The sequence below is a fragment of the Bos indicus x Bos taurus genome, chromosome 22 (assembly GCF_003369695.1).
Source record: "Bos indicus x Bos taurus breed Angus x Brahman F1 hybrid chromosome 22, Bos_hybrid_MaternalHap_v2.0, whole genome shotgun sequence".
Classification (NCBI taxonomy): Eukaryota; Metazoa; Chordata; class Mammalia; order Artiodactyla; family Bovidae; genus Bos; species Bos indicus x Bos taurus.
Genome location: NC_040097.1, coordinates 50,657,200 through 50,681,039, shown reverse-complemented (window position 1 = coordinate 50,681,039; position 23,840 = coordinate 50,657,200). Strand labels below are relative to the sequence as shown.

The 23,840-nt window shown below is 45.5% G+C and overlaps 1 protein-coding gene across 2 annotated transcripts in view; it reads left to right on the top strand.

The window, feature by feature from the left end:
* The window catches only part of STAC (SH3 and cysteine rich domain), a 113,317-nt gene that overhangs the window by 27,255 nt on the left and 62,222 nt on the right, over positions 1 to 23,840 (top strand). For both annotated transcript variants that reach the window (XM_027522966.1, XM_027522967.1), the window contains exon 2: positions 17,126 to 17,405. In XM_027522966.1, the coding sequence (XP_027378767.1) occupies positions 17,126 to 17,405 (280 nt within the window). The remainder of the gene's footprint in view (positions 1 to 17,125; positions 17,406 to 23,840) is intronic.

Sequence of the window (23,840 nt, the reverse complement as noted above, 5' to 3'; positions counted from 1 at the left end):
ACTATTGCTTGTTTTATTCAAAAACAAGCACGACCTCAGTACCTGCCAGAAAGGCAAGGCCTTTCCTGCTGCATAAATATGACAGGCAGTCCTCCTGATGGTTTTCAGAGGTACCATAATTTCTGGCACAGATTCTAATTAATTGAAGCAGGCCAGATCCCATAAGTGAAAAGTGCTGTAATTTGGGAGTGACAGCGAATAGGTCATAGCTGTTCGGGATTCCATTTCAAGAGTGGGTGAGCCCCAGGGGACTGCCTCTGTGACAAGATTGCCAGAGGAGATGGTCACAGCGCATTTCATGGGGCTTTGACTGCCTTTATATGAGCAACCTTGTTAATGCTGTTGTATTTATTTAGTTAAGGTAACATGCTGCTATGAACTGCTGAAGTTCAATGTTAACATGAAGAGCATGTTTATTTCTCACTCACCTGATGGACTAAAGTGGGTGTATGAGTTTCTGTTGCTGCCTAACAAAATACTACAAATTTAGTACCTTAACACATATTCATTTAATCTCATAGTTTCTGTGGGTCAGGAATCTAGGTAGAGGTTAGTGGGCTCCTTTGCTTAGCATCTTACTGGGATGAAATTAAGGTGTCGGCCAAAGCTGCAGTCTTGTCTGAGGCCTGGGTCTTCTTCCAGGCTCACTTATTATGGGAAAAATTCAACTCCTTGCAGCTGGATGACTGAGGTTCTCGTTTTCTTCCTAACTGCAGGCCAGGAACGGTCTCAGTAACTGGAAGTCACTTTGGTCCTTGCCACAGGCCACCACCCCATCACCCACAACATGGGAGCTTCTTCAAGCTTACTTCAGCAGGGCGATCTCATTCCAGCCTGCTAGGATAGTCTTATACGACCCAGCACAGTAACCCTGGAGTAATTATCCCCCCATTTTTCTCATACAAAGTAATGTAACAAGGGAGTTGTGTCTGACTCTTTGTGGCCCCATGGACTGTAGCCCGCCAGGCTCCTCTGTGCATGGGATTTCCCAGCAAGAATACTGGAGTAGGTTGCCATTTCCTCCTGCTAGAGATCTTCCTTGTCTCTTGGCGCCTCCTGCGTTGGCACACAAATTGTTTAGCACCAAGTGCCACCTGGGAAGCCCAGAATATGAGAAAGAACTCCCATATTCTAGGGGAGGGAATAATGTGTTTTTGCTCCCCTAAGTCCTTGTTATCTTCTCCTAAAATCCCCCTCCCCTCTTCCTCCTTCACTAACCCAGTTGCTCTCCACCCATGGCTCCATATGTTTAGGACCCCTGTTGGTTGCCTACCCCAGGGCCATTTACTCCTTTCTCCTTCCTGATAAAATGCTCGTATTGCTCTGGTGCCCACCCTTCTCTCTGTCACTGTGTTTTTCAGTAAACACTGTTCTCAGCCCATGCACCAAGGAAGTGAATCCGGATTGGTCTAAGCCAGTCACTCTCCTTGTTAGAGAAAAGTTTAGGAAGGACATGTGGTTACAGTTCTGGCCAATAAGAGAAGGGAAATCTGATGATGAGCTTGAAGGAAAGGTTTTCCAGGCAGGCCAATAATAACAGATGTAAGGGGAGAGGCTGTCACTCTTCTGCTGCTGAATATTTGCAAACAGGCAGCCGTTTTTTGACCATCCCAGCTTTAAGTCTGTGATGAAGAAGGCAGCGTAATCTGATAGAGAGAACCTGAGTTCTCTGTCACTGAATTAGCTATCTCTAGTATTGTCTCCCACATTATGACACTCTCTTAATGTGAAGCAGTCTCATTATGCTTAAGCCAGGTTGAATCTGGGTTTCCTAACACTTGCAGCTGTAGGTACCTGAATGATTGTATGTGAGTGGGTGCACGGGTATCAATCTTAAATTGTGGCACCCACCCCAGAGCAGAGTGAATCAGTGTGAAATATTGTGGTTCCCTTACTTTACATATTGCAGTTGGAAGTATGATGATGATGATGAAGACAATGATAATAACAGCAGTAATATGGAGAGGAGCTTCCTGTGTCCCGGAAATGATGTCAAAGTTACCAGCATGCAATATATGCAAATCCATTGCCTCTGATTTTACTGAATGGCATCTAGAAGGATATAAATATAGATTTGACATGTTTCCTGTAGTCTTCCAGATTCCGTGCTCCCCGGTTTGAACATCCAGAGTAAGTGTGCCAAGACAGACTGTAGTAGAGATGCTAATGATCTGGTGTTAAGATCTTGATTATTTGCCTCTATCTGATCCACATCAAGGCAGCAGGGTGGTCCAAGTCGGAATTCAGTTGGTTTATGCATATTAAGGTTGTAAGTAGATTAATAGAATTCATGCTCATACTGTATTAGCATTGGGCCACCAGCATTGATTTCCCAATATAAAATGCACTCTAAATGTTCTTTTTAAATTTGTTTTTTGTTTGCTTTTTTTTTTTGCCACAAACATGCATCTCAGTGGTATAGATGATAATAAACTGCATAGTCCTTGACCCAGAAAAGTCAAATGAACTCTTGGGGATTTGAGTCCATCAGAAGTTTAGTTGGCTAGTAATCCTGAGAGCAATTCATCTGTTTCTAGTGACTATAACTTGAAAGGTATCTTGTAGCCACTCAACCCATTCACATGCATCTGGAGGAAGAAATAGAGAAGGCAAGTCACACATTAAGTTATCAAGGTATCATACTCTAAGTAAGTGGCTCCATAAAGCTAAACAGAATGCACATTCAATGGGCAGAATATGGAGAAATTGGTCAACCTTCCATTTATATTTTATATAAATCTGATAACTAAATGAGGCAAAACTAGGGCTTTTGCAGAACTTGAGAGTTTTGGTTTTTTTTTCATTTTTATCAAATCATATTACTTGAGATAGATTAGTGCTAAGTCTCTAAAAAGAATGGAATTTTTCTTTTCTTTTCAGGGTGCATGGAAATGAGAATTGAAGCCAAACATCATTTGGGGCAGTCTATTTTTAGAGAAAGTGATTTGCTGAGGGTATTTGTCATTCATTCAGGAGGACAGCCAGCCCTGAGCCCTGGCAGGCATCAGTAGTAAGAGCTAGCTCTTGCGAGGAAAAGAAAATAATCCTTCCATTCTTGAAAATCATTAAAAAGGAATGTTTTTAAGTCAAAGGCAAGCAAGATATCAGCGAGAGAATGAGAAAATTTAAGGTTTTTTTGTATGCAGGTATACATGTACTGCAGATGTCGATGTACTAGCGTGTTTATCTAGTGCACATGCATGAAGGTGTGTGTTCAGTGGGTTGTATGTGTCTGCATTACATGTTTCCATGAATGTAAGTAATAATAGCTAACATTTATCAGGTTGATTCTGTGTCCCAGACTCTGCGAAGAGTCTTATGGGGATTATCTCCTTAAATTATCTCTGCAGCCTATGTTTTCCACTCATGAAGAGGTTAACAGAGCTATTAGGAATCAAAACCAGGATTTGGAGCCAGGCAGCTTGACCATTTCAGGCAGTCAGCTCCCCAGAGCCCTCGACCACTGATTACATTACCATGCTGCAGAACCATGTTTGTGTGTGTCTTCGTGTATCTTGTGTTTGTTTTGGAGACAGTCTTAAAGGGGTGCGTGCATGCTCAGTCGTATCCGACTCTTTGCAACCCCTTGGACTGAAGCCCACCGGGCTCCTCTGTCCATGAAATTCTCCAGGCAAGAATACTGGAGTGGGTTGCCGTTTCCTGCTCCAGGGGATCTTCCCTACCCAGGAATGGAACCCATGTCTCTTGTGTCTCTGCATTGATAGCGGATTCCTTACCAAATGCGCCACCTGGGAAGCCCTGTCTTAAAGGGAGGCAGTTCTGTTATCTGCATTACCATAGAATCAGTAATTATGTTTCTCACAAACACACCCATCTTCTTGGTAACATACTGAGTTCAGCAGCAAAATGAGACTGAAAAAGCTAAACTCTCAGTGTGTTTGCATGTAATTCCTGTTTGTTCTTTGACTTCATCTTCAGATGTAGCCCATACAGTTTTCATTTTGGTGCCTTGCATCTGGCCTCTCTAGCTGGTAAAACTTGTGGTGTTTGAGACTGGAAATTTCAGGGATTTGAACTCTTTTTAACCACATCTTTACATGGATTTCTAGTAGTCATCTCAAAATTAGCCCATCAAAAACAATTGCCCAACAGTCATCCCCTCTCCTCATCAGACTGGCTTCTTCCCACTGTCCATCATTCTCAGTAAGTGGCCATTTCTCCAGTGGCAACTGCTCAGGAAAAAAAGCCTTCAACTCATTTTGGCTTCTCTCTTTTTCTCACACTGCACCTCCAACTCACTAAGAAACTCTGTGGACTCTATTTCAGAACATGCCAAGAACACACCACTTCTTACCATTTCCACTGCAGTGGCCCTCACTTAAGCTGTTGTCTGTCTATGAAAATGCTAGTCCTTTCTCCATGCATGTGCGTGGTAAGTCACTCAGTCATGTCCAACTCTTTGCAACCCTATAGACTATAGCCCACCAGGCTCCTCTGTCCATGGGGGTTCTCCAGGTAAGAATACTGGAGTGGGTTGCCACAGGCTCCTCCAGGGGATCTTCTCTACCCAGGAATCAAACTCGCATCTCGTGTCTCCTGCTTTGGCAAATGGGTTCTTTACCGCTAGTGCCACTTGGGAAGCCCTTCTCCACGTATAAACCAGTGCGACCCTTTACAGACACAGGTCACTCAGAGTTGGGCAGTGACTTTCCATCACACTGGGCATGAATCCAACGTCCTCCCCGAGGCCTCTGAGGTCCTGTAGCATCAGCCTCTGCCTGTATAACCTTACCTTTATCCTCTGCCTCCTCCTCTCCTTCTCAGTCTGTCCCACTCACTGGTGTTTAAGCTCCTTGTGTTCCTCACACACACAGAACATATTCCCAGCTCGGGCTGGGAGGATGACCAGGATCACAGGGTGCTGGAGGGGTGGTGTCCTTAAGTGGCCCTTAAAATTGTGTCCAGAACGCAGAGACAGTATTTGGCCTACAAAGTCGCACCCCCATCATTGGAAGTGAGGTCGTGGCAGCTAACCCCCAGAGAAAGCATTCCTCCAGGGTGAGGTCTTTGAAGAGCGGTGGTCAGAGGCCCCGTGTCTCCATTAGGCCAGGGGACACGGCTTTGCAGGCGGCACATATGCACTCTGTGAAGAGGTGACGAGGGCACAAGCTTGGATTTGGCCGTCTTGAGAGACCTGGACTTGATTCCTGACTCCGCTGCTTCCTGTCAGAGTAACAGGGGGCAGACACTTAACCTCTTGGAGTCTCATTCTCCTCATAGTTCACATTTTTGCAGTGATTTACACTCCTGCAGTAATAGTGTGGGTTTGTCAAAAATCTGCATATACCCATGGGAGTGTAGCATGTAAGCACTATACCAACTCAAAATATCAGCAGGATCAAGTTAAAGATAATTTTGGTTAAAGTGACCCAAAAAAATCCAACTTACAGTAATTTAAACAAGTGTGGGTTGGTTTTTCTCACATAGTAAGAAGCCTGGAGATAAGTTGCTGGCCTTGGCTTAGTCATTCAGCAAAGCCATCACCATCTTCCTCGTCTCTGCTCTGTCACTTTGGCCTCTTGTTCATTGTCATGGGGTAGCAAGAGGGCTGCTGTAGCTCTAGACATATTGTCAGGACAGGCAGGAAGAGAGAAAGATCAGACAAACCCAGTCCTTCCTCTTATATCAGGAAAGCAAAACTCTGGAGAAATCTGCACTGGATGTACATTGCCCTGGTCAGGACTGTGTCATAAGCTATTTCCAGCTGTAAGGAAAGCTGGATGTACTGGTGTTTCAAGAAAAATGAAGGTTTTGTAAGAGAAAGAGAAGTAGAGACTGGAAATTGGAAACACAGCCAACAGAGTCTGCCGTGGGTGGGGGGTCGGGGAGTGGGGAGGCAGAGTCCTGCAGGGAAACAAAAGGTTGAGAACTGCTTTGGGAGAGATCTAAAGTTGATTGAGACGTAATCCAGTCTATAAGGAATTTACAAATTTAGGGTGGGGAGACACACAAAAGGTGGTGCTAGGGGTAAAGAATCCACCTGCCAGTGCAGGAAACTCAGGAGACATGAGTTCCATCCCTGGGAAGATCCCCTGGAGAAGAAAATGGCAGCCCACTCTGGTGTTCTTGCCTGCAAAATCCCATGGACAGAGAAGCCTGGTGGGCTACAGTCCATGGGGTTGCAAAGAGTCAGACACGACTGAGTGACTAAGCACGCGTGCACACACATGCAGGACACACAAAAAGATAGTAAAGTGTTACAAACTGAAGAACTGTATTGTGATGCAAACATTGTTATTGTAGACCCAAGGAGCAATTAGTTCTGATTGGAATGACGCAGGCAGCTTCATTTATCTCTTTGAGCACTTCCTTTGTACCAGGCATTTCAACACTAATTGCTAAAGTCTCCCCAGTGAACAAGACGGAAAACCTGCCTGCCCTCACATGGAGCTCTTTAAAAAGGACAGAGACAAGAAATAAATGAACAAATAAAGAAAATGAACTCCAGTTGTGACAGTCCGATACAGCAGGTGGCTTTCCCTGAGGGGGAGAGGGTATTCCCAAGGTACCTTGGCAGAGGAACAGCACGAACCCAGGCTCAGAGGAAGGAATATATCATCCTCTTTGGTCACTTATGGCTGAAACTCCGAGTGAGGAATATGGTCAGATTGGGCTTGTTGCAAATGCTGGCTTGGTCACAATAAGCAGGACTGCGGTTTACCACTTGGCTTTACCGCTTACATTATGACCTTCCAGAATCATCATCTACAAATTGGAATAATAGTCCCTCCAAGAGCCATAGAGTGGGTTTAATAGGAGAGTGCATGCAGAGTGTCTGCCATACAGTAACTGCCTCATAGGGTGGATTGGAGGATTAAAGGAGATGATATATGTGAAGTTTTAGGAATAGTGCATGACACATCCTAAAGACTCAAATGTCAGCTGTAACTAATACCCTGGTTTTCTCCTCCACATAAAATGAGGAAGTTAACACAAGCTGGCTTCCTCCGCCATCCTCCACCCCTCACTACTTGCGTTTTGTTACTACAACTTGTGGTATTTTTATTACTGTGAAAACGAAATTATGTGTCATCTGTTCTAAATTATATGTCATCTGTTTCATTAAGTATTTATACCAGGTGAACTGTCTTTGTGAACTGTTTATACCATTTTAACTTAACCACGTTTGAATTATTTCAAGCACAAGTTCTCTGATGCCTCGTGTTTTCCATATTTTCCACTGCTTTTGTTTTCTCTGCTCCTGAACAGTCATTTTTCTGGGCTAAGAAGGCTTGGGTCATAAGTTTGCCTTACGTTGTTTCATGTTGGAGAAGAGAAATTTGAAGTGAGTCTTAGGTTTCTTTCTTCATGGATGACCCACTTCCCTTCCTATGTGTTTGGATGTCCTCCTTTTCTTCTGACACCTGGATGTTCTGACAGGACACTTGAACCTGCTGGCAGGAAAAGAGATTGTGTCTTTTTAGCCGGATGACCCGACACTTGGTGGTTCCCTCACTGATGGGGTTAAGTCTCCTTCCCTCATTTAGCCCAGGAATTCTCTCTTATCTTTGAATAATGCTTCTGCTAGTCATTCTGAAGTCTTCTTCAGGACCCAGCTGTTTCTTCATATCCTCTCTCATATTATCTTCTCTGATGATTTTCATCTTCTTGTATCGTTACAGTAAGTCCGGTGTTTTGTGAGAGCTTCTCAAACATGCCCACACCTCGCAAGATCACCCTTCTGCAGAACAAGTCCTTTTTGCTTTTACCTTTCTTGTTTTAAATTTTATTCTGGTATTACTGGTTGCTATAAATTCTTTTCTTAACTTTAGCAGATCTCTTCTTCCTTTCTAATTGAGTTTGATCATCTCAGCTTTCATATCTTTTTTTTAGAGATTATACCTTTCCAAATGTATTGAAAGCACAAAACAGAGTGTAAATAAAATTTACTTTTTATTCCAATAGCCTGGAAAATCCCATGGACGGAGGAGCATGGTGGGCTGCAGTCCATGGGGTCGCTAAGAGTCGGACACGACTGAGCAACTTCACTTTCACTTTTCACTTTCCTGCATTGGAGAAGGAAATGGCAACCCACTCCAGTGTTCTTGCCTGGAAAATCCCAGGGACAGGGGAGCCTGGTGGGCTGCCGTCTATGGGGTCGCACAGAGTCGGACACGACTGAAGTGACTTAGCATAGCATAGCATAGCATAAGCATTTTCATGACTATGTTCTCCCTTTACCACCCGAGTGTTATAGTATTTACTTATTTTATGTTTTAGAGGTTTTATAGGCACCATATTACGTTTTATGTTCTTAAATTTCTAAATGAAATGAGCTTTTCAAGATCCAGAATTTCTGCCTAAATGTAGCGAGAAAAGTCACCTGGGATCACTTGAATATCCACGTAGATGTTGTTCGAGTCCTTGTGTTATGTCTTGAGCCAGAAGAGGGGTCAGTGTAAGCACATATCCTTAGCTGACTGACACAGCAGCCTCAGGAATCACATGGAGGAGCAGACGGTGCATCTTCAGTACCTGCTGGCCGTTGCAGCAGCAGCTGTGTGTGCGCTTCGTTGCTCAGTTGTTCCTACTCTTTGCGACCCCATGGACTGTAGCCCGCCAGGCTCCTCTGTCCATGCGACTTTCCAGGCAAGAATACTGGAGTGCATTGCTGTTTCCTTCCCCAGGAGATCTTTCTGACCCAGGGACGGAACCTGTCTCTCTCATGTGTCCTGCGTTGGCAGGCAGATTCTTTACCACCGCGGCGCCTGGGGAGCTCATAGCAGCAGCAGTGTTGATCAGTCTGACTTGTAAAATTTTAGATTCATCCTCCATACGCGTGTTGAATGAATCAAGTTAAAGATGAATGACAAACTGAGATAAATGTTTGCCACACAAATGCCAAAGTTTCTATAAATCTCTACAGTATGTACATAACAATAAAAAGATCTACTCACCTCCTAGAAATTCATCAAATTTTGAGCAGTTAGTTTCCGCCCATACAAGCCACATAGTTTAGCTCATAAACATATAAAAAGGAAATTTATCCCTGCTGACAATTAGGAAGTTGGAAGTTTATAACCATTTTTTGCCTATGAAATTGGCATATGTTTTGAAAGTTGACTATAAGAAGTACTGACCAAGGTATGGAGAAAAAGACATTCTCCTATACCAGCCAGTGGACTGTGGCTGTAAAATATAGACAAGCAAGTGTTCTTCCAGCACTAAAGCTCTTTATCTTTGCACATGTGTGCAAAGATGTATGTACAAAATATTCATCCCTGTGTTCTTTATAATAGAAAATATGCTAGTGAGAGTAAGGATGGACTCTTGTAACAAGCACACCAGTCAGTAGTCAGTGCCTCAAAAAAGGCAGACATTTATTTTTCCCTCACATAGACTTCAGGGGCAACTGTTTAGGTTAGCAGGGCAGCTCTGCTCCATGGAGCCACCCAAGCACCCATTCCCTTCCAACACGTGCTCCACCATCCTCTAGGGCAACGTTGTAAGCTCCACAGTTGAAGCAGGATCAGCATCACGCCCATGTTGCAGCTGGACTGAAGCAGGAAGAGAGCATGTGCAGGTACGCACCCAGCCTAAAGGTCTAGCTTCAGAAGTGACACGTATCATTTCAGTATATTCCATGAGCAAGAACACCGTCTCATTTCTTCATTTATCTGCCAAAAGCTTTGGGCTGTGTAATGTAACTGTATAGCCAGGAGGAAATGAAAGTGAATTTGGTAAACAAAAGCAGGTCTCTGCCTCAAAAGTACTATGCTATGCTATGCTATGCTAAGTCACTTCAGTCGTGTCCGACTCTGTGTGACCCCTGAGACGGCAGCCCACCAGGCTTCTCCATCCCTGGGATTCTCCAGGCAAGAACACTGGAGTGGGCTGCCATTTCCTTCTCCAATGCATGAAAGTGAAAAGTGAAAGTGAAGTTGCTCAGTCTTGTCCGACTCTTAGCGACCCCATGGACTGCAGCCTCAAAAGTACTAGAAGCCATCAAATATCCATCAATAGAGAAACAGTTAATCCAATACCTCCATTTTATGGAATATTAGACCACAATAAAAGAGCGAGTTACATCCCCCGTGCTTTTTTTCCACTCGCAAGACTGAGTTTAGTGCTATTATATGAGTATCACGGATCTTTCCATGTATCTCTCTGAGTGAGATGAAAACTTGAGAACCAGGGGCATGCCATTGCCTCTCCTTGTCCCTAGTGGACTATGTGACAAAGCAGATAATCAATAAGTATTTACTGAAGTGAAAAGATCCTTTTACCCACTTAGTTTAAAAAGCATTTATTAAGTGGCTGTGTGAGTCTTCTCAGGCATCTTATCCACTCCGCAAATTTTTTCCAGTTTCTCTACTTTGTTCTGTGTTTATTTCCTCCCGACTAATTTCCGTCCCCATCTCCTCTGGCTGTACTTTAAGAGCACTAACTTCATTTTTTATTTATTTTTTAAAGTTTTTGACTGTGCCCCACAGCATGTGGGATCCTTGTTCCCTGACCAGAGATGGAACCTGAGCCCCCTACATTTGGAAGAGTCTTGATCACTGAATCACCAGCAAAGTCCCAAGAACACTATCTTAAAGTCCAACCATGCATATATCAACCAGGGAACAATCAAACATGTTTTAATAAATAAAGGAGTGCTTCAGTATGAACTCATGGTTTTTTAATAGTTGTATAGATTCATATAAAAATAAATATAGATATGTGGATATGGGTTTATGAGTAGTCATTAATGTTTTTCCTAGTTCTGTCCACTGAGACAGCTAAAGCCACTGACACCCCAATAGTAAGAAGCACACCTGGTACCCAGATAGCAGTTTAAAGTACCACTCCCCAGTAAAACTGACCAGGGCTCCTTGGAGAAATGCTGGCTGCAAGACTGGAATGAGGAGAATATGAGATAAGCCTGGAGAACCTGTAGTGTCAGAAAGTAAGGAAGTCTTCAGAGATAATCAGGACACATGGAAAAGGACACAGATTCAAGCCTAAAGGAGCTTCCAGTGGCCAAACCTGGGACAAATTGAGCAACAAAATAAATAGCAGTAGTAGTAAACTGTAACTCGTAGAATAAAGAAAAGATCCATGAGTCCATACTAACGGAAATAGCCAATTGAATAAATAGATGAAAAGGAGAATTCTACAATAGAATACTGATTAACACAGAAGGATAATGGAAGTAGAATACCACCATTAGGCAAGCACCGAGTAGCGAAGTTTTACAGGCGGAGGTCATTGATGGATGCTGAGATTAGAAAACAAATGTGTGATGAGAAACAGGATGTTTACATTGTCTCAAAGTAGTCCTCCTGTGTGAAACTCATTCACTACAAAGAAAAAATAATTTAGAGTAGAACAGCCTGGCAAATATCACTTCAACCAAGTGACCAAAGTTAGTATCACCAGTAACGGGACAAACTGACATCAGATACCTCCTGATATGCTGCCCTGAGAAGAACACATCACTTTTTCCCTAATCTTACCATATATATATATATATATATATACATACATACATACATACACACACACACACACACACACATATATACATACATACATACATACACACACACACACATACATACACACACCACCACACGCACATATACATATATATATATATATATATATATAAACCTCAATCTAATAATGAGAGGGCATCAGACAAACTGAAATTGAAAAACATTCTACAAAATACTGCTTCAGTTTAGTTCAGTCGCTCAGTCATGTCTGACTCTTTGTGACCCCATGAATCACAGCACGCCAGGCCTCCCTGTCCATCACCAACTCCCGGAGTTCACTCAGACTCATGTCCATCGAGTCGGTGATGCCATCCAGCCATCTCATCCTCTGTCGTCCCCTTTTCCTCCTGCCCCCAATCCCTCCCAGCATCAGAGTCTTTTCCAATGAGTCAACTCTTCGCATGAAGTGGCCAAAGTACTGGAGTTTCAGCTTTAGCATCAGTCCTTCCAAAGAACACCCAGGACTGATCTCCCCTAGAGTGGATTGGTTGGATCTCCTTGCAGTCCATGGGACTCTCAAGAGTCTTCTCCAACACCACAGTTCAAAAGCATCAGTTCTTCGGCGCTCAGCTTTCTTCACAGTCCAACTCTCACATCCATACATGACCACAGGAAAAACCATAGCCTTGACTAGACGGACCTTTGTTGGCAAAGTAACGTCTCTGCTTTTGAATATGCTGTCTAGGTTGTTCATAACTTTCCTTCCAAGCAGTGAGCGTCTTTTAATTTCATGGCTGCAATCACCATCTGCTTAGCAGTCTTCAAAAAATCAAAGTAAGAAAGACAAGGACAGTGAGGACCTGATATAGATTGAAGACACTGACTGTGGAGGGACTTCCTGGTGGCTCGGTGGTTACGACTCCACCTTCAAATGCAGGGGGTGCGTGTTCAATCCCTGGTGGAGAAATAGGATCCCACACGTAGCAGGCTGCAGTCAAAAATTAAAAGTAAATAAGTAAACAAACACAACATTATAAATAACTTATACTTCAATTTTAAAAAGAGACTATGGGGATGTAACTAAATGCAATATGTAATCTGAATCGGATCCTGAACCAGGAAAAAGACATTATGGGCAACTGGAAAAAATCAAATAGGATCTATAGATAATAGTTATACCAGTGTTAGTTTCTTGGTTACAATTAATTTACTATATTTATATAAGATGTTAACATTAGGGAAAAGTGAGTGAAACTTATATAGGGATTCTACCATTTTGCAACTTTTGTATTACTGAAGTTACTTTAAATAAAAGTTTTTTAAAAAAGAATAGGTCATGCAGTTTTCCTTGGATTGGTCTTTCATAGAGAAACACTCCAGAGCCCTGCTGAAGTGAAGAATTCCGAATAATTTTCTAACCATCTAATAGCTAATGTTTAAAATCAGTAATTTTTTTCCCCTCATTTGGTTTAACCTAACTCTGGGTTTCTTTCTTAATTATCTGAAAGTAGCAATTCTGTTCATTTGACTAAGGAAACTGCCCCTAACCCGTATCTTATCTTTAGCTAAGTAGTTGTTAAAACCAAAGAATGCATCAGTGAGGCTTTAAACAGAGTTGGGAGTCTACATGCTCTTCTGATTCTCCAGCCTGCCTTTACAAAGTGCAAGCTGTTAAACCAAAATTGTTTACTGGGTTCCTATAAATCTAATGTGCAGCTTTAGAGGGGTTCTGCAGTGCTTTGAAAATGAAAAGTCAAGGATCAGACATAGCATATAAAATACACAAAGGATTCGGCTTATAAATTGACTTAATCCATTAACCACTTTTTTCAAGACCCAAGCAAGTTTTTCTTGAGTTAACACAATACAAAATAACAGAATGAGGGTATGAAAAAGGTCTCCAGACATGGACCTAGATACTTGGGGTCAAGTTTTTATTTTTAATTGAAGTATATTTAACTTACAGTAGACTTCCCTGCTGGCTCAGACGGTAAAGAATCCACCTGCAATGCAGGAGACCTGCGTTTGATCCCTGGGTCGGGACAATCCCCTGGAGAAGGAAATGGCAACCCACTCCAGTATTCTTGCTTGAAGAATCCCATGGACAGAGGAGCTTGGTGGTCTACAGTCCATGGGGTCGCGAAGAGTCAGACACGACCGAGTAACTTAACTTTTGATTTTCAATATTGTATTAGTTTTCAGTGTATAACATACTGATTTATATTTTTATACATTATACCCATATAAAGTTATTATAAAATACTGGCTATATTCCCTGTGCTGTCCATCTTTGCAACCTATTTTTTAAAAACTTTATTTTCTATTGGAATATAGTCAATTAACAAAATTGTGATAGTTTCAGGTAAACAGCAAAGGAATTCAGCCATACATATACATGTGTTCATTGTCCCCCAAACTCCTCTCCCATCCCGGCTGCCACATAACATTGAGCAGAGTTTCATGTGCTATAGAGTAGGTCCTTACTGATTGTCCATTTTAAATATAGCAGTGTGTACATGACTGTCCCAAACTCCCTAACTGTCCTTTTCCCCCATTCTTACCCCCGGCAATGTAAGTTCATTCTCTATGTCTCTGAACCTGTTTATGTTCTGTAAGTAAGTTCATTTGTATCATTTGTTTTTAGAGTCCACATATAATAGATGTCATACGATATTGCCCCTTCTGTCTGACTGACTTCATTCAGTATGACAATCTGGAGGTCCACCATGCAACTTATTTTACAAATAAGTAGTAGTAGTTTGAACCTCTTATTAGCCATATATATAGTATTTAATATGATATATTGTATATGTATAATTGCATACTATATTATATCAATATACAATATATGTGTGTGTGTAATATATATATTTCAATCACTTGCCTCCAGTCTGCCTTCCTTCAGCACCAGTCCAGTTTATAGCCAGAAGGACTTGACATGAAGAGCGCGTGTTCTGCTTCTTTACTAGTTCCAGGGTCTCACCTCTGTGTGGCTCAGGCTCACAGAGTGAGTGGTTCATAGCCCGCTTGCAGTTAGCTTAGATGGAGATGGAAGTTTCTCTTCAAAATAAGTGCAGTGCTCCCAAGGGCTCGTGACTTCCTTCTTCTGTATCAGTGAGGATGCACTAGATTATGGGTCAGTAACAAACACCCCAGGATAACCCAGGAGCACCTTCTTCTCTGTCAGGTCTAGCCCCTCTGCTGCATCTGGGCTGTAGGACGGAGAGAAAGGGACAAGAGTCTTGACGGCCCACAGTTTCTGTAGGTTGTTGCTGCTTCTCTGGCTAACCCTTTCTGACTGATGACGCTCCATTCCTGGTCTCAGTGGAGCTTGAGGGCCCTGCAGGGTGTCCCCCGAGACCACCCTCCCCAGACAGCTCACTGAAGTGGAACACTGGCTTCACATAGCCACTGCAACTTCAGATGGACAGCAAAGCACATTCCTAGCACGTATCTAAAAGGTGGGGAGAACAGCACTGTATTGCTGTTTACACACAGAAGATACCCAACTTTATGGTTCAGAACACCAGCCATCTCTTCAGTGGATGACTCTGTGGGTCGACAGTTTGATCAGGATTGAGCTGCGCAGTTCCTCTTTTCGCATCTGGATCCTTGATTCCCTGCAGGGAGCAGGGTGGCTCTGCTTCTGGGATGTCACTCGAGTGATGGGGGTGGTTTCTGGACCGTATGTCTCCTATCGTCCTTCAGTACATATGGCAGCTGGGCAGGTTTCTGAGGGAGAAGACAGGTGTGCGAGACATCTTGAAGTCTGGGCTTGGAAATGGCTTTGAAGTTGCTTCTGCTACCTGCTGTTGGTCAAATACCTGCAAACCAACAGGATTCAAGGAGCTCCAGCTTGGATGGGAGGATCTTGAAGTCACCTTGCCAAGGAGCATGGGAAGGGTAAAGTAGAGAATTGTGGCATCCACCCCGAGCACTAAACCCACCACATCTTCCTGATCTCCTGCAGGGAAGGCTGGGGGCTTGATGCAGAGGTGGCTAGACTCGGCAAGTCCGGGTGAAGTCATCTGTATGTCCAGTAGGGCTGTCTAATAAATGGAGGCCTTTATTAGAACAGTGTGATCAGAACTTTCTGTCTACAGCTTTGGGGCTTAGACATTAATTCCAGGCAACAGGAATGGATATTCAACTACAAGGGAAATGCTCCTTTTCAGGTGAAGTGACCTATGACAGGTCATGCAGCTGCCTGCCAAGTGGTTCATTTCTTTTGTCTGGGCAGAGGGGACACTCTGCACTAAGAGCTGATGATTTAAAAGCATAATTAGAAGGGAGGAGAGGGTGAGATGTATGGAGAGAGTAACATGAAAGCTTGCATTACCATATGTAAAATAGATAACCAACGGGAATTTGCTGTATGTCTCAGGAAACTCAAACAGGGGCTCTGTATCAACGTAGAGGGGTGGGATGGGGAGGGAGGTGGGAGGGAGGTTCAAGAGGGAGGGGATATATGTATACCTATGGCTGATTCATGTTGAGGTTTGACAGAAAACAACAAAATTCTGTAAAGCGATTATCCTTCAATTAAAAAATAAATTAATTTTAGAAAACTAAGCAATCAAAATAAAATGAGGTAGAAGGGTTAAAAAAAAAAAAGCATAAAAAGTAACCTAGACTTTTAAAAGGTCACTGTGGCTGGGATGGCAAGAGCAAGGTGGATGGCAGTCTAAGCTGTCACTGGGACCCAGAATCTACCAGTCCTTGGAGCCCGTGGCAAGCTTTTCTTTAAATTTATAGAGAACAGGGGCTTCCCTGGCAGTGCAGTGGTTAAGACTGCACTTTCAATGCAGGGGACATGAGTTCCATCCCTGGTCAGGAAGCTAAGATCCCACATGCCTCATGGCCAAAAGAATAAAATAAATTTAATTTATAAAGGACAAAAGGAACTTTGTGAAGGATTTTGAACAACAAGCTCACGTGGTCACATCTGTGTTCCCCATATATCCTCTCAGCTCCCATGGGAAGACTAGATTGGAGAAGCGGGCTGGACCAAACCACCCAGGATTCCTCCAGCCCGTGTGGTGTTTCTTCATAGGTCCCAAAGGCAGAGGAGAAATGGCCTAGTTTTGCCAGGATCAAAACCAAGAGGCAGGGCAGGGGGCAGAGCAGAGAAAGTCAGGTGGATAATTCCACATGATGTTCTCCTCAAACACACACACACACACACACACACACACACAGCCATATGCTTTGGAGCCCAGCAGGCTTGGGAAGCTCTGGTTTGCGTTCTGTGATGCTTTAGCCACTTTAATTCCCGGTCGATGGTCTCCTCTTCTTTGCTGTGTGAACAGACAAATGGTGGCCAAGGGACCACAGCAGAGAAAGGCCAGCACAGACCCCAGCATGATGGACCCAGTTGTGATCCCAGGAGTTCATACACTTAATGTTTCCAGTGATTCCAATTCGAAAGGCAAACAGTGTCAAAAACCATGAGCTATTTTGAAGCATACTGGTGGGTGCCCAGGGAGGCAGGGAGGAGGAGGAGGGCGGGGTGGGGGCCATTGACATTAGCCACCCCTGCAGGCACCCCTGTGCGCCTCCACAGGGGCTGAGGGTGTCAGGAACGGAGCAGCCCATGGAGCAGGCCTCACCCCCACCCCCCCAACACTCACAGCAGGAGTCTGCATGGTTGATCGTAAGCCTGTTCTGTCATTGCATTGCAGCTCCAGAAACTAAAACGATCACTTTCTTTCAAGACCAAGAGTTTACGGAGCAAAAGCGCTGACAACTTCTTCCAGCGAACCAACAGCGACGTGAAGCTGCAGGCGGACGTGCTGGCGGGGGTCAGCCCCGGCTCCAGCCCGCTCCCCGCCCCCGGAAGCCTGACCTCCACACCCACCAGGGCCGGCCTGTACCCCGGCGGCGGAGGCAAGGCCCACGCCTTTCAGGAGCACATCTTCAAGAAGCCCACTTTCTGTGACGTCTGCAACCACATGATCGTGGGTAAGCCCTGCCCCTGCCCCCTCCTGCAGGTCCCCACATCTCTGGAAAGCCAGGTGAGAGGGGTGCACCTGAGTCCAGGCCCCTGTGGACAGACTCTTAGACCGTCTGGCAGTGGGGAGGATTGTTTGTGATCCCCTGGAGGAACACCGGGCTTCCCAGACAGCATTAGTGGTAGAGAACCCACATGCCAATGCAGGAGACATAAGAGATGCAGGTTCACTCCCTGGATTGGGAAGCTCCCCTGGAGAAGGAAATGGCAACCCACTCCAGTATTCTTGCCTAGAGAATCCCCTGGACAGAGGAGCCTGGCAGGCTACAGTCCATAGAGTCACAAAGAAACGGACACGACTGAGCGACTTAGCATGCACGCACTCACGAGAGAACACTGTGTGTCAAAGGTAAGGGAAGCAGGGCTGGGCAGAGGAGAAGCTGGGTAATGGTGCGGATATGACAGAGCCTTCAACTGCTCCCCGGGGTGCTCTCCAGCCCCGTTCAGTCATCTCGCTTTGAGGCCAGAAGTCCGGGACTTTGTACCCTGCATCACCTCTCACTGGATATCGGCAGCCCCCAGGTAGAGGGCCACATCTTGGACAAAGCCGCTCTTAAAAACTGCCAAGGGCAGTTAGCCGAGAGGGATTCTGTGGGAGGCAACCAAGATACTGGGCAGTTGGAGTTCGAATGCCTCCATTCTGTAAGGGGATCTGAGCGCTGCATTGCAGGGTCCATTCGTGCTTGCGTGGCCGTGTCTGCCTGAGGTCACCTGGGCAGGGGGTCTGTGGCGTGGTGAGTTACAGGCGAATGAGCAGGGCAGGCAGGTGTGGAAGGGAGGAGACCTCAGGGAGGCACTGACCCAAAACAGAGGATTGAGTGGTAATGGTGATTACCAACTCTGGACCTCGGGAAGGACTCACTCCTGGTACCACAAAGAAATGGTGGTGGCCTGAGTGTCTTAGGGCTTGTGCCCAGAAGGGAGTGAGCTATAAAATGTCCCAACCAGAAGGAAAATGCAGCCATTCAGAATTGCACGCACAGAGGCTCCACACTTGACACCCCCTGCCTCTCGGCAGAAACCCAATGACCAAACAGATAGAGGAAACCATAAAAGGAAGGGGACTTAGGGTGGGAACCAGAGTGAATTGAAACCAGTTGTATCAAGACAGCCGCATGTCCTAAGTGATCGACTGGTCCACTACACAACAAGGGAGGAGGGGGAAGGAGATGCCCACATTTCTCTCAGGGGGGCCGTTAGGATGCACCCACCCTAGGAGAAGTTAAAGGGCAGAAGCCTGGAATTAAGAGAGGAAATGAGGCTGAAAATCAAAAAGATGCAAAGCTGACCGAGTCGGGAACTTGTCCTGCAGAGACGGAGCCAAGCAAAACCCGGAGCGCCTGGACCATGGCTGAGAGGGATGCAGGTGTGGGAGACAGCCCTTCCCCAGCTGGGGTCCCAGGGCTGGGCCCACACCATGCCTTCTGCTCACTTATGGCCTGGATGCTGTGGCCCTGGGCTGGGCCTCCAAGGCTTGAGACAAGAACACTTTAAGATCAAGAGCCTGATTCCCAAGCTGGGAGCCAGGGCCCCAGTGACCCTGACATGTTGTTCCTCTCGCCTTCCAGCTCCTCAGCGCCAACACCCACCTCTCCCAGCCCCCAGTTTCCCCTTAAGTGCCCACTTCCCATGGCCCAGAGTCTCTTCTGAGCATGACAGTTGTCATAGGCCGGATTCCCCAGAAGCAGAGCAGAGACAGGGACTCACATGCCCGTAATCTATTGGGAGGACGAGAAGGGGAAATGGAAACCAGTGGGCAAGGGAGGGACTGTGCAAGGACGTGCTCTTAGGTGGATCTTGCGGGAGCTCCGGAGCATGGGTTTGAACAGCTGGTCCTTCCTCGAGGCCAGCCTGTGGCATCAGTGGGCTTCCCCTCTCCTCCACAACGGAGGTCATTTCAAACCCCTGAGCAAAGTGGTTCATGCTCTGCTGAAGGCAGTTCTCTCGAGAAAAGGGGCAGCCGTGAGCTCTGACCAGCCAGCAGGGATACCACTGGTGTATTCGTGGGCTTTTGCTACTAAAACAAGTTACTACAAACTTGGTAATTGAAAACAATAATTTTATCATCTTCTAGTTCTGGAGGTCAGAAGTCCACAGTGAGTCTCATGGGGCTGAAATCGAGGTGTGCACAGAGCTGCGGTCCTTTCTGGAGGCTGGAGGGAAGAATCCATGTTCTTGCCTTTTCCAGCTTCTCGCGGCTACATGCACCTTGGCTTGTGGCCCCTTTTCATCTTCAGTGCAGTGAAGCAAGGCCGTGGCAGGTCTCACCACCATCTCTTTGGCCCTGACTCTCCCCCTTTTCCAGAGGACCCTTTCGATTACACTGGACCTACCTGAATAAGCCAGTATGACCTTCCCATCTCAGAGTCACCTGATTAGCAGCCTTACTTCCACTTCTACCCTTGAGTTCCCCTTGCCACACAACATAACCATTCAAGCTCCGGGGACTAGGACATGGACATCTTTGGGAGGCCACTGTTCTGCCTATTCATGCCCAGTAAAGGGTATCTGGGCAGGGCATCAGCAGTGCCAACCACAGCAATGGAAGGAAACCTGAGTTGAAGATCGCAGGACTGGCCTCTGTTGATTCCTTTCCATCCTGGCCCTGATGCCAATCATGTGAGTGTTATATTCCCACTGAAGGCTTTGTCATGTCACAGGATGAGAGACCATCTTTGTTTGAAGTGGGCAGAGAGGTACCTTTCCATGTGGTACACAGAATGGAGAGAGCCCTGACCCCTGTTTTGCTCCTGACTATTCCTATGACACGGAGAAGGTGATGGCACCCCACTCCAGTACTCTTGCCTGGAAAATCCCATGGATGGAGGAGCCTGGTGGGCTGCCGTCTATGGGGTCATGGACACGACTGAAGCAACTTCACTTTCACTTTTCACTTTCACGCACTGGAGAAGAAAATGGCAACCCACCCCAGTGTTCTTGCCTGGAGAATCCCAGGGACGGGGGAGCCTGGTGGGCTGCCATCTATGGGGTCGCACAGAGTCGAACACGACTGAAGCGACTTAGCAGCAGTAGCAGCAGCATTCTTATGACACAGTTAGCCCTTTCCTTTCCCAGGTAAAGGGCTACCCTGGTGCCTCAGATGATAAAGAATCCGCCTACAGTGCAGGAGATCCGAGTTCAATCCCTGGGTCAGGAAGATCCCCTGGAGAAGGGAATAGCAACCCATGACAATATTCTTACCTGGAGAATCCCATGGACAGAGGAGCCTGGCGGGCTACGATCCATGGGGTCCCAAAGAGTTGGACACGACTGAATGACTAAACACACTTCCTAGATAAAATGAGATGAGGGTGCGAGGATGGCAGAACGACCAGGAGCTTGGATTTAAGTCCCATGTAGCTGTGCAACCTGGTGCCAGTGATGCACCTTCTCTGAACCTGTGTCCTCATTTTATGTGGAGATGATAAGACAACCCTCAGGACTTTGTGTGGATTAATGAACTGGCAGAAGGAAGGTATCAGGCATCTAATACACCTCACTCGGTAAAGGAGGGCCATAGGAGTTAATATCATTATCATTATTATGGAACAAGAAAATAGTCATTTTTCTAAGGAAGAGAAAGCTATTTGGAGGGTAAACCAAATTAGTGTATCAGAAAAACTTTTTACACTTTATAGGCATAAAAATTTTTAAAATAATGTCTAGGTAACACAAAATAATTAGTCCCTCATCTACACAACCATAGATTCCCTGGTGGCTCAGTGGTAAAGAATCTGCCTGCAATGCCGGAGCCCCAGGAGACACTGTTTCAATCCCTCAGTCAGGAATATCCCCTGGAGAAGGGCATGGCAACACACTCCAGTATTCCTGTCTGGAGAATCCCATGGACAGAGGAGCCTGGCGGGCTATAGTCCATGGGGTTACAAAGAGTCGGTCACCACTGAAGCAATTTAGCACAGCCATGTTTTTTGTGCACCCTAAGGATTGTCTATGGTTCTGCATTTCCTATTTTGTGAGGGGTGTGAACAAGTGAGCAGGCATCTAGAAGAGAGGGATCAGAATGTTGAGTGCATGCCAGGATAAGATTGTGAGGAAACTCTGGGAGTTTGATGTGGAAAAGACTTTGCGTGTGCAACGGTGTTTTAAAATCCTGTATTGGAAAAGTCAAGAGATTCACTCTCTATGGCTTTAGAGGGAAGAGTTGGGGACAAGGGGTAAAGGTAAAAGGCAAGTAAATTTCCGGGAGAAGATAGCCATGTAACTGATGTAACTGGTAACTGGTCTACCTTCTGAGTAGCCAGTGGTTTTAACTTCTCCCGGGTGTAGGTCATCTGGAAGTAGGCCCCCGACTTAACTGTCTGATAGTCTTTGAAATGAGATTTGGAACGTGTGCTGCTTCCCAGAGAGTTCAGTGTGTCATCACTGGCCATGGACATATCAGTGGTTTCCCATATGGCCGGGACCAGGGTTGAGTGGTGCCCTTCTCCAAGACCTAGTTAAGGGGGAGGGGTGATTCAAAATGGGGAGCAACGTCAGCCCCTCTTGCAACCATGCACACAGGCCTGTCCTCATCCTCAGAAAACCCTTACATAACCACACTCTCATTTTCGAGTCACTTTTATTATTCACGTTCTTCCTTCCAACAAGCCACACTTAACAACAGTGCTTTGCCTCAGTCAAGGGTTTCCGGAAAAACTGTCACAACCACTTTAAGATTCCAGCTTCCTTATACTATTACTTAGCATCTTCAGATCTGCTGGGGTTCGGCTGATACAGACTCAGCTCAATTAGTGCGTCTTCTGTCTCTTCCTTATCTCTCACCTTTTCCTTGGATGCATGGTCTGTCAAGCCACGTCCTTCTAATGGCAAGGACAAGTGGAACTGTACAAAGCTCCCCAGGACCTTGGGTTGGAGATGGTGCCCTATCACTTCCTCGGGCACTCCACCAAGGATGTGGGTCAAACCCTTGTCTACAAATGGAGAATACACTCTGCCCTTAGCAGCAGGAACAGCAGAGACAACTGGCAGAGGACAGGGTGAAAAATGTTAATAATGCAGCCCGTCACCAGGCTTAGGATGGCTCTGCCTCATGGAGCCTTGTTTGTCTGGGAGACACTGCTGACTCTTGGAGCTGAACCACCTTCCATGTCCCTTCTGCATCTGGAAGTGATGCCTGGTTCCTGACTGTTCCCGTGGCAGGGGTTTGGATGGAGGGCGGGGGAGGTGGGGCAGGTTGTTCATCATCTCATGCTCAGAACTCTGAGGCAGTTTGGTCTCCAACTTGGTTTTCGTGTCTGCCTTCCTTGCTTTGGAATCTGATGCTTCACTTTCAGTTTCCACACAGATTTCCACCAGGCCTTTTCAAGGCACTGCTATTCATAACCTTTAAATAGGTGATCATGAGTCTCTATTTTCCATTTCGTTGTGACGAGTGTGAAAAGACAAACAGCCCGTGTGTTCTTAAAACAAGTAACGGAAATGAATTCATCTCTGAGGAATGTAACATTCCTTAACCCTAAGGAGGATTCCAGGTACACCTCAAGTACAGCGACAGTTTGGAAAGGTTCTGTTTTGAAAATCACACCCCCCAAAATGCTCTGTGTTAAAGAGAATCTCTACTTTTCTCTTCTGGAATTAAATGTATAGTGTAACTGCCTTTTTATCTTAAGAAAGAGATAAAAACAATCAACAAGGCACACTGCTCTTTTCAAAGATGAAAACCAAGTAAAGCAAATAGAGACTCCTTCTATGAATGGAGAAAAGGGATTAGAGAGGTGATGTGAGGCCAAAGGAGACAGGTAAGGAGAGACAGCACGGGAAGGAGGCAAGGAGAGGTGAGGAGTTAGGTGAAGCAGAGGCTGATGGGCGTCATCCTTCCCGAAACACTGCACAGGACTTGTGATCTGTGAGAGAGCACAGCTGACTGATCTTCCCCTTTTCATTTCTTTTAGTTTTTATCCGTTTATTTATTTTTATTTTTGGCTGCACTGGATCTTCGTTGCAGTACATGGGTTTCTCACTGCAGTGGCTTCTCTTGTTGCAGAGCATGATCTCTGGGGCTCGTGGGCTCAGTAGTCGTGGCTCATGAGCTCTGGAGCATGGGCTCAGTAGTTGCAGCCCTCGGGCTTAATTGCTCCACAGCATGTGGAATTCTCCCAGTCCAGGGGTTGAACCGCTGTCCCCTGCAATGGCAGGTGGATTCTTACCCAAAGGACCACCAGGGAAGTCCCGCCTGTTTCTTTACTCTGCAAACCTAATGTCTTGTCTCTACATACTCAACTGAAGCTTTGTTTTCTTCAAGCCACAGGTCATCTTCAGATTCTAAATTCTAAGGAAAAACCACCTGCTGTTAACCCCCTAGAATGGCATTCCAGAGAATATATTAAAGCAAGTTGTTTTTTTTTTTCCTTTCAACTGAGAACCAA